This window comes from Jaculus jaculus, chromosome 13, assembly GCF_020740685.1.
Source record: "Jaculus jaculus isolate mJacJac1 chromosome 13, mJacJac1.mat.Y.cur, whole genome shotgun sequence".
Taxonomy (NCBI): Eukaryota; Metazoa; Chordata; class Mammalia; order Rodentia; family Dipodidae; genus Jaculus; species Jaculus jaculus.
The window spans coordinates 12156980-12168023 of NC_059114.1; the positions used below are offsets into that span (position 1 = coordinate 12156980).

The window sequence follows — 11044 nt, forward strand, 5'->3', positions numbered from 1 at the left end:
ACTCATCTGTCACCATCAAAATTCTTTTGTTTCAACATGGAACAAAGTGTCTCACCACGAAACAGGAACATCAGACCCAGAAGAGAAGTCATTTTCTTCCTGCTCCTTGGGGGTGAGGGGAGGGTAGTTGGAATTTCTCCTGGCTAATTCCATTAGAAGTTCTCTGTTCATTCCCCATTATGTTCATCCACCCTCTTGGATGGTCTGGAACATTGGTCCTGCTCTGTTGGCTAACAGCTTTGTGTTTAACATAAAGCTAGACATGAAACCAAAATTTAAAGGGCATAGAAGTTACCTTCTTATTGCTGGGACAAAACACCCAGCCACAGCTGCACAGGGAAAGGACTGAACTCAGCGTACAGTTTTGAGTGGAAGTTTCACCGTGGCAGGCAAACCATGGCACTAGAAAAAAAGTGGGCACTATGTCTTAGCACGTGGGGTGTGGGGGGGAGGAAGTAGGCTAAGTACAGGGCTTGGAGCTGGGCTACTCCTGATGTTGCACCTCCTCCGGCAAGGCTCCGCCCCCCAAAGGCCCACAACTTCCCAAAGTGCCACTAGTTGACGACCAAGTATTCAGAACGTATTAGCTTATGGAGAACACTTCATTCAAACCACCACAAAGGGCATAGTAGAAAAAAAAAAAAAGAAAGAAAGAAAGAAAGAAAGAAAGAAAGAAAGAAAGAAAGAAAGAAAGAAAGAAAGAAAGAAAGGAAGGAAGGAAGAAAGAAAGAAAGAAAAGAAAAGAAACAAACAAAGCCAGGCATGGTGGCGCACGCCTTAAATCCCAGCACTCGGGAGGCAGAGGTAGAAGGATCGCTGTGAGCTCGAGGCCACCCTGAGTATACAGAGTGAATTCCAGGTCAACGTAGAATAGAGTGAAACCCTACCTCAAAAAACCAAAACCAAACAAACAAAAAGACAAATGAAAAGAAAACCCTGGGCTGGAGAGATGGCTTAGTGGTTAAGCGCTTGCCTGTGAAGCCTAAGGACCCCGGTTCGAGGCTCGGTTCCCTAGGACCCACATTAGCCAGATGCACAAGGGGGTGCATACGATTGGAGTTCATTTGCAGTGGCTGGAGGTCCTGGCAGGCCTATTCTCTCTCTCTCTCTCTCTCTCTATTGGCCTCATTCTCTCTCTGTCTGTCTCTCTCAAATAAATAAATAAAACAGAACAAAAAAGGAAAAAGAAACCCCACCTTAAAAGAATTCTTTCCTCTATGTACTTTGTGAAGATCAGTATTTTACCGTGGCCAATCCCAATGAGAAAATTATAAAGACATGGGTTATGAGGGAAAGTTACAGAGGATGTCACCAGGTTAATGGAAGCCACTCATGTACCTACACCACAGGATACCAAAGATGATTAATCATAAACCTTAGGTGTTCTAAATTCTCATAAAACATCTCCTTTTATCTGATGCCTTTTCAGCATTCGTTGAAGTTGGAGGTTATGAGAGTTTTACAGAAAAATACATGAACGCCATCCCGTCTGTAGTTGAGGGGGACAACCTGACCATCAGCTCCAAGTGCTACACCCCTCAGGAGGACGCCTTCCACATCTTCCGAGATCCTGTCACTGGAGATATACCCTGGCCAGGACTGATTTTTGGAATGAGCCTTTTAGCTATTTGGTACTGGTGTGCAGATCAGGTAAGCATGCAGGTTCTTTATGCATACTGTTCATGTTGCAGACAAGCGTCTAGTTTCTATGTCGTACACATGAACAGCATGGAATGAGTCAAACATTCACAAGTCTTGTGGGAAAGAGCTGCACTGAGCTTTCCTTGCTATACTGTTTCTTCTCTCAGAGAGAAACATGTTCAGCTCTTCCAATTAAGCCTTTTTTGAAGTTACACTGACTTCTAAGTCATTGTACTCCGCATGTGATCTGGGACTTATCAGAATGGTTAGCATTTTGGAGCTCACTAGAAAACCCATCTCAGGTTCTACTGTGGCTCGTTAAATTAGAATTTTCCCATTAACTTGCCCCCAGGTTATTCAAATGCTCATATGTCTCCTTTTCGGTTTTCCAATTTGGATTTTTTTTTCTTTCCTAAGATGAGAATTCAACTTCCCCTCTTCAATTCCCACAAGTCCATGCTCCATTTCACCATTTTCTCCATAGAGCTTAATCACAATTTTTGGAGAGATCAGCATCCAATGCTATTATTTTTGTGACTATATGGAAGTACATCTATGTTTTGGTTTTCTTTAACTTTCTTCTTCTTCTCTTTTTTTTTTTTTTGAAGCAAGCCCAACAGACTGGCTTTTTTTTTTTCTATGTGAGATAAAATGAGAATATGAGAAAGAATTTCATGCTAGGGCCTCCAGCCACTGCAGTCGAACTCCAGACGCATGTGCCCCCTTGGTGCACATTTGCGACTTTGATGCTTGCATCACTTTATGCATCTGGCTTACGTGGGATCTGGAAAGTAAAACATGAGTCCTTAGGCTTTGCAGGCAAGCGCCTTCAATGCTAAACCATCGCTCCAGCCCAGTTTTCTTATTTTTTTAAAATATTCATTTGGCAGAGAGAGAGAGTTGGAAGGGGAGAATGGGTGCTCCAGGGGCTCCTGCCACTGCAAACAAACTCCAGATGCATGTGCCACTTTGTGCCCGTGTTCTTCATGGTGATGCCAGAGATGATCAGACATGTTCTGCACACAGGCCAGTCGTGAAAACATGTGTTCTCTTTCCCTATGCCAAGATTCCATTTTTTAAATAATTTTTTAAATTTTTATTTATTTATTTGAGAGCAACAGCCAGAGAGAGAAAGAGGGAGAGAGAGAAAAACAGAGAGAATGGGCATGCCAGGGCTTCCAGCCACTGCAAATGAACTCCAGACGTGTGTGTCCCCTTGTGCATCTGGCTAATGTGGGTCCTGGGGAATCAAGCCTCGAACCGAGGTCCTTAGGTTTCACAGGCAAGTGCTTAACAGCTAAGCCATCTCTGCAGCTCCCATTTTTAAATATTATTTTATTTTATTTTATTGTGCTTTACATGGGTGCTGGGGAGTTGAACCTGGGACCTCAGACTTTGCACACAAGTGCTTTTAACCACTGTTAACCAACCCAGTAAGGCTTATTTTTAAATTTAAAATTTCTTGCCAGTTAATTTTCATTGTGTATCAAAACATCACACTTTTGTGAAATATCCTCTCTGCACATTCAAACAGAAGTGTGACAATAGCAATGTATCAGAATAGGAGGCATGTGGTTTTTGTTTGTTTGTTTCCCTATAAACACACTTAAACATTACCTTGCTTATATTATGGCCCAAGCATCTTGAAGAGTCCTACACAGTAATCAGATATGAAAATATTCATGTCAAAATTGATAGAAAATCAGATGTGGTAAATCTTCCCAGAAAGAGGCTCTGAGATCCTGAGACCTAGTCTTGCTTGAAGAAGAGCGAGGGCACTCCCTGTGACTTCCTCATGGTTTGCTGCAATAATTAACACAGCCAGATCTGTGGATTCTTCCTGGAACCAGCTTCTGAAAACATCCACTGTCCCCAACTTTTACAGCCCTTCAGCCATTATACTGGCCTCTAAGGCACCAGGCTCTGGGAAGCCAGGAAGCTCTGCACTGTGAGTCTCCTAAGCCATGAAGGACAAGAAGACTTGCAGAGCCTCAGCGGCCACCTTCCCAGGTTCAGCACAATCAGTCTATTCACGTGCACCGCAGGCACCTGCTTCCTGCCATCTCGTGGGAGAAGGAATACGTTTAATGAACTCTGGCTCTCAGCTTTCTGCAAGGAAAACTCACCTCTCGAGATGCAAACTGAGACTGGCTTCTGTCCTCCTTTCTGAAAGACAATAGCAAGATGACTGGACATTGTAAGATCAGACAGCAGTGTAATGAGCACAAAGTTTCACAGGCACCTAGAATTTTCTTCTCAGATGGCTGAAGAGGAGCAGCTCCCACACAAGAAAGTCAACCTAGATGAGCAGAGCCGGTACTTTATTAACACACAGAAACCCACAGAAGGATTGAAGGAAAATATAGTAAATGGAAGAGATATTCCAACTAAATGCAGGAAAAATATCCACAAGTTGACCCCAATGAATTGGAGGCATGTGATTCATGTAACACACTGTCCAAAACGATCCTTAGAAGCAAGTTCACAGAGGTGAGAATTGTGACCACACTGACGGGAAAACCAAGGGAACTAATTGTCACCCGACATGGTTTATAATAAATGTTCAGAAGAGAGTTTTGCCAAATTCTGGATTCAAGATAGAGGAACTGAGACAAAAGATTTCTCTGGCCCAATATGTTTTTTTTTTTTTTTTTTTTTTTTTTTCGAGGTAGGCTTTCACTCTGGCCCAGGCTGACCTGGAATTAACTATGCATTCTTCAGGGTGGCCTCGAACTCATGGTGATCCACCTACCTCTGTCTTCTGAGTGCGTGTGCCACCATGCCCTGCTGGGGCCCGATACTTTTAATGCCAGGAGAAACTAGCGGGATCTGAAGCCACAGAGAAACATCGAAAGGAGAGAGGGAGAAGGGCGTCAGAGGAGAGGGCAAGAAGCTCTGGAACGTTGAGGGTTTGAAGGGCGATGGGAAGAGGAGGGACACTGACCTGTGAGGGAGGGGCCTTTTATGATGTGACTACATATATGTACACATACATACATACATACATACATACATACATACATATATCCACACACACATGGCACTGGGGAGATGGCTCAGTAAAGTGCTTGCAAGCCTGAGTACTGGAGTTCAGATTCCTCGAAGCCACAGAAAGATGGATGCTGTCATGAGTGTCTATAATTCCAGCGCATCTACGCTGTATACTGGTATTTGTCTATCATTAGACGTCTGTGGTTAACGGAAGGGCCCAGAAGCGCTCGGGCAGGCTAGCCTGGAGAGTGCAGTGGTCAAAACAGTGGGAGACCCTGCCTCACGTTAGGTGGAATGCGGGGACCAACACGTGAACACTGTCCTCTGATCTCCATGTACGTGGCAGACGTGTACTTTGAGAAGCATGGCACCATTGCTAGTTGTAGTCTGGGAGCGATAGGCATGCCCGAGTAACGGATGCTATACATTAACTCCACGTACCACGGGCCCTACGTGCATGATGCAAAATATGCAAAGTCCTGCAAGAGATACTCCTGCTCTGGAGTTGAAAACACGAGACTTGTAGAGGCCAAGTGCTGAGCAACCTAAGAGACCATTCAAGTCCTGATCTTACTCCAAAGCCCGTAATTTCCACGGATCACATCATTTCTCATAACAATCGTAAGCCCTAAAACCCTTCGACGTCATCTTCCGGCTGTTTCTGTAGCGCTGTGTCTTCCCGACAGGTGATCGTGCAGCGCTGCTTGTGCGGCAGGAACATGTCTCACGTGAAGGCCGCCTGCATCCTGTGCGGCTACCTGAAGCTGCTGCCCATGTTCCTCATGGTGATGCCGGGCATGATCAGCCGTGTTCTGTACACAGGCAAGCCCTGAGAACATACATTCTCCCTCCCTGTGCTAAAATTCCATTTTCTAAAAATTTACTTACTTTGTGTGTGTTGATTGGGGAAAATTTGTTTCTCAGTGACTGGACCTGTAAGATCAAATTCAGACTTCAATGTCCAATTTCTAGGCCAATCTATTTCCTTCTATCCACACTCTCCCCTCCTATCTCTCCGCCCAGTGCTAGTACCTAGCTGTACCTCGCTGAGCCCCACTCACTGACGTGCGTCTCTCCTCAGATAAGGTGGCCTGTGTGGTGCCTTCTGAGTGTGTGAAACACTGTGGCACTGAAGTGGGCTGCACCAACTATGCCTACCCGACACTGGTGCTGGAACTGATGCCTGCTGGTGAGTAAAGGGTCCACGCACGCCTTGGAGGCCAGATCCATAAATGGGCGTGAGGAGGGATTGCGGGATGATTCTCCGCAGTTCTCGGTTCTTCGATTCATACCATTTGATCCATCAGACCTCCCGCAGTCACCTAGTCATATGTGGGGCCCGTGGATCTCAGGCAGGAGCAGTTTCTGTTAGAATACTTGCTCCTTCAGGTTGGAGACTGTCTTTCAACTCAGCCAACGTGTAAAAGACCCATCTGCCAGTGAAAGAGCCACAAATGTATACACTCAGAAGAAGAGGCTAACCTGTACTTTGATTTCTCTGGGCTACTGATACCTAAGAAATATATTTCAGTCTACACCATGTATGCCTACTTACTACAGGCCCGTTCTTATTCAGACATTTCTTTGGAACCTGGAAACTATCAATGAAGTAAAAACAAATGTCCCTATACCTTGAAACTCATTGCACTTTGTCAGGCAGAAATAAGCCATCTCTTGTGGTTGGTTCCATGGTGAGCACACTGGACTCTGAAAATAAGTCATCCTATGAGAGGGACAGAAAGACTCTAAGAGCCACAGGCTGGGAAGGCGTATCCTGAGGCATTGCTCACCCCCTCACACACACACAGACTGGCAATACCAGTAGTGAACACTAATAGCCCCCCTGAGGAGGACCCACAGTGAACTGGGGGCAAGGGAGAAGAAACAGAACAGTATAACCCAATGGGAATATGACCAACACCCTAGGTTCATACAATAAAAGTCATAGTCAATAAAAATTAGCATACAGAGCTGGAGAGAGGGCTCAGCAAACTTAAAGACCTGAGTTTGATTCCCCAGTGCCCACATAGAGCCAGATGCACAAAGTGGCACTTGAGTTTGGAGATGGTTTTCAGTGGCTAGAGGCCTTGGTGCACCCTCTTCTCTCTCTCTCTCTCTCTTGCCTCTCTGTGCTTGTAAATAAAATAAAATGGAAAAAAATAGCATACAAAGTATTAGGTATCATTGTGATAAAACACAATTTGTTTAAATGATTCTCCTTCATCCTTATCTTCCCCTTTCCCTCCCCCATCTCCTTTGAGTTTTATGTCTTTTATGTCTTCTGCTCTTCCCCCGCTTCCTCAGCTTCTCTTTCTACCCTTTCTTGATCTCATTTCCAGCTTTTTAGGCTTTCTCCATGTTTTCTACCCATGAATATACATATACATAAACATTATGAGCTAGGATCCACATATAAGAGAAAACATGCAGTTTTGGTCTTTCTGAGTTTGGGTCACCTCATATATGTGTGTGTGTGTGTGTGTGTGTGTGTGTGTGTGTGTGTGTGTGTATAATTCTTTCCAATTCCATGCATTTTCCACCCTAAATATTTCATAATTACATTTTTTTACTGCTGAATAAAAATCCATTGTGTATATTAAAAAAGAAAAGAAGGGCTGGAGAGACAGTTCAGTGGTTAAGGTGCTTGCCTGCAAAGCCTAATGACCTGGGTCCAATTCCCCAGCACCCATGTAAAGCCAGATGTACAGAGTGGCACATGCATCTGAGGCTCATTTGCAGCAGCTAGAGGCCCTGGTGCACACATTCTCATTCTCTTTTGTGCTCTCTGCTTGCAAATACATAAGTACTTAAAAAAAAAAAAAGAAGCCATAGCTATGGGATGATATAGATAACTATGAAATTATCAGCATTTCAGGAAGTGAAGTTTCATTACTGTGGTCAAGGTACAGAGCTCAGGGGTACTCAGGTGGTCTGGGTCTTGGGACCATCCAAACCTGGCTGGCATTTCTGTGCGTCTTCTCCTCCCTACCCCTCCAAGGTTTCCAGTAGGAAAGGAATAGCACCCCCAGACGGGAGGTGTCAAACGCAGTCTCCCACTCTGTCCTCGGAGGTTTGGAGCCATGGCTAATGGTAGGTGCACTGAAGCACCCACAGAGTTTCAAGCCCTTTGTTTTGCTCACACCACCGCCCAGCAGTACCACCTGCCTGGCCGCCCCCTCTCCAGCTCCGTTGTCTTCAGGAAGCCAGGAGTTTCTCCTGCAAAGAGAGATGACACCAGATGCTTTCCCCTCTTCCAAAATTCACTCCTACCACACAACTTCTCAGTTCATATTTAGCACTGCAATTATATCCTCGATTATTGTGAAATCACTAGAAAATGCCATGATAGTGTATGTTTGTAATTATATTAGCTAATCAATGCTGCTGATGAGTTTTATCTTTGAATGACTCTGATTCAGCAAATCACTTGTAGGCCGTGGCACATGGCCTCCGACCGGTGTTTCTACCCTGTCCCTGCCCCAGGGCTGCGAGGCCTGATGCTGTCGGTCATGGTGGCCTCCCTCATGAGCTCCCTGACCTCCATCTTCAACAGCGCCAGCACGCTCTTCACCATGGACCTCTACACCAAGATGCGGAAGCGAGCGTCGGAGAGAGAGCTCCTGCTGGCCGGCAGGTGAGGGCGCCCTGGTCTCCACGAAGAGCTCCCCTGAGGAGGGGCTCGTAGAAGAGTGAGCTACGGCGCCCTGGTCTGTGGCTTCAGTGAAGCAAAGCATTGAGTCGTAGAGCGGGGAAGGAGCACTAGATGATGTTGAAATTTTTTTCAGACACAAAAATTGTGGTCATACCTTTAAATGAAACGGTTGCTTTCCTAAGACTTTCAATATGTGGTTATTGGCCTATTCTCTCCATCTTCATAACCCTCCTACTACATATTCATAACACTGTCAGTATTTCCTAATTGTTTTATTGTTTTTCTTTGAGAGAGAGAGAGAGAGAGACAGAGAGTTAGCCAGCCAGGGCCCCCAGCCAGTGAAACTGAACTCCAGACGTGTATGCCCTCTTGTGCACATGTGCAGTCTTGCACTCCTGCTTCACCTTGTGTGTCTGGTTTATGTGGGACCTGGAGAGTTGAACATGAGTCCTTAGGCTTCACTGGCAACTGCCTTAACCACTAACTAGGTCATCTCTCCAGCCCAAACTGTCAGTATTTTAACAGGATCTAATTTCTGACACCTTAATGTGTTCTCCTCAACTACTTCCAAGCCTACCATGTGGAATTAATTTATTACAGTATCCACATATTAGACAAGAGTTTATCAACTGTATTCATTAAGGATTAGGTCATGTTACAGAGGGACAGACTGAAGGAAGACTATAAGCCAAAGAGGCAGCTTGCATGGTATGTCAGCCCCAAGCACACTGAGCAGTTAGGGAAACTTTGGAAGGAAAGTAGCAGAAACAATGGATAATATAGTGTCCTTTTTCTTCTTCAAAATGCTCAAATAGAATCTATATTGCCATAGCATTTTTGTAATTAATTTTTTTTTTTACAAATTAGAATCTAACACACATATAAAAAGTTCATGACGCTGAGTGTGGTGGTGCACACCTTTCATCGCAGCATTCAGGAGGCAGAGGAGCACCGTGAGTTCAAGGCTACCCTAAGGCTACATAGGGAATTCTAAGTCAGCCTGAGCTAGAGTGAGACCTTACCTCAAAAAAATCAGAAAAAAAAAAGTACATGAAACATAGCTTGATGATAGAAATATGATCTGGCTATGATTTTTTTTTTTCTGCTTAGAATTTATTTGGCTTTTGACTAGATTTTCAGTACCAGACATGGGTTTCTTTCCATGGAACAGACCTCAAATCCAAGGTCAGAGAGCAGTTAGTTACCCCCATAGTAGCCATGCAATGGTGGGCATAGCCTGAAGGGTCTACTCATAGTTAAAGACTGTTGAGACAGTGACTTTTCTTCTGTTTTATCTAACTTCTCCAATTTCTCAGAACAAGAATATAAACAAAACGTATTTTTTTATTTCACTCATGAGATTTATAACTGTGGAGAAAATAGAGAATTAAACACATTCTGTATCAGATAACAAGAAGGGGGGAGACTAAGGTGAAAAGCTGCAGTAATGTAATGGTGAATAGAAATAGACTGGTGTTTATTTCTTACACATTGAGTAATACTGATGAGTTACTGTGATTTGAGTTGACTTCATGAATGGATAGGTAGTTAATCTTGTACATAAATATGTAGTATAACTAGTTATAAACAAGAATCGTCTTCATTGACATTTTGGTAACAGTGGGCTCATGCAAGTCATGGGGCTTGGTTTTGTCTGGAAATGCAATGAAAGACTATAAGAATAAATGTAGGAACAGTGAAGGCTCCTATAATACTTTTGCTCAATTTTAAACCATTGTCTACCTACCAGGCTATTTGTCATCCTACTAATCCTCACCAGCATCCTGTGGGTCCCATTAGTACAGGCTGCACAAAATGGACAGCTTTTCCACTACATGGGGTCATTTTCCAGCTATGTTGGGCCTCCAGTTTCAGCTGTTTTCCTTCTTGCCATCTTTGTTAAAAGAGTCAATGAACAAGTAAGTGAAAAGTGAGAAAATGTGTTTGCTAAGGCTTGGGCCGGGGGGGAGGGAATTCTATCTTCTATTAGGATAATGAAACGTGTTCTTTCATGAGGGCATGGTGGCCCATGTCTCCTAGTCTCAACTACTCATGAGCCTATATGAAGAAGTCATATCTTTAGCTCAGGAGTTCAAGAGCAGCCTAGGCAACATAATGACCCCGATCTCAAAAATAATACACACATATGAATTCAGGCCTATTTCCAAGTTCAACTGTGGTAAGGCATGATTGGTTTATAATCCTTACAAAAGGGGGCAACTATATAGTGCAAACCATGCTAAAATTGTTGCTTTTCTTCCCCACAAAGGATTACATTAATGGAACAAGAGGAAAACACAGCTGGGTGACAGACATCCAACATCCACTGATGGCTTTAACACATTATAGTATTGTAACCTTAAGCAAACCATGCAACTTTGTAACATGAAAATAGCGAGGCCTGGGGAGATGACTCGGTGGTGAGCGGCTCTTTCTTGCAGAGTCAGCCAGCCTCGGTTCAATTCCCCAGCCGCCCGTGCACAGCTGGATGACAGGTGACACATGACCTGTGGTGATGGGAGGCAGAGCCAGGAGGACCCAAAGCTGGTGGGCCGCTAGTTTGACAATCCTTCGCAGTCTGGAAGTTCGCTGGTAGTGGCAAGTGATCCTTTCTCAAAGGAGGTGGAGCAGGACACCTCCATCTTGTCCTTTGACCCCACCCCCCCACACACTTGTGCCAAGGAACGTGAGCCCATACATACAAAAACATAAACAATAAATAAATAATGATAACCCCTATCTGGTTGGAGTGCTTGGAGG

General features: G+C 44.3%; 1 protein-coding gene across 2 annotated transcripts in view; it reads left to right on the forward strand.

Moving 5' to 3' along the window:
* The window catches only part of LOC101602232 (solute carrier family 5 member 4-like), a 41045-nt gene that overhangs the window by 22759 nt on the left and 7242 nt on the right, over positions 1–11044 (forward strand). For both annotated transcript variants that reach the window (XM_045132797.1, XM_045132798.1), the window contains 5 exons: positions 1430–1650; positions 5319–5454; positions 5714–5821; positions 8116–8266; positions 10035–10203. In XM_045132797.1, the coding sequence (XP_044988732.1) occupies positions 1430–1650; positions 5319–5454; positions 5714–5821; positions 8116–8266; positions 10035–10203 (785 nt within the window). The remainder of the gene's footprint in view (positions 1–1429; positions 1651–5318; positions 5455–5713; positions 5822–8115; positions 8267–10034; positions 10204–11044) is intronic.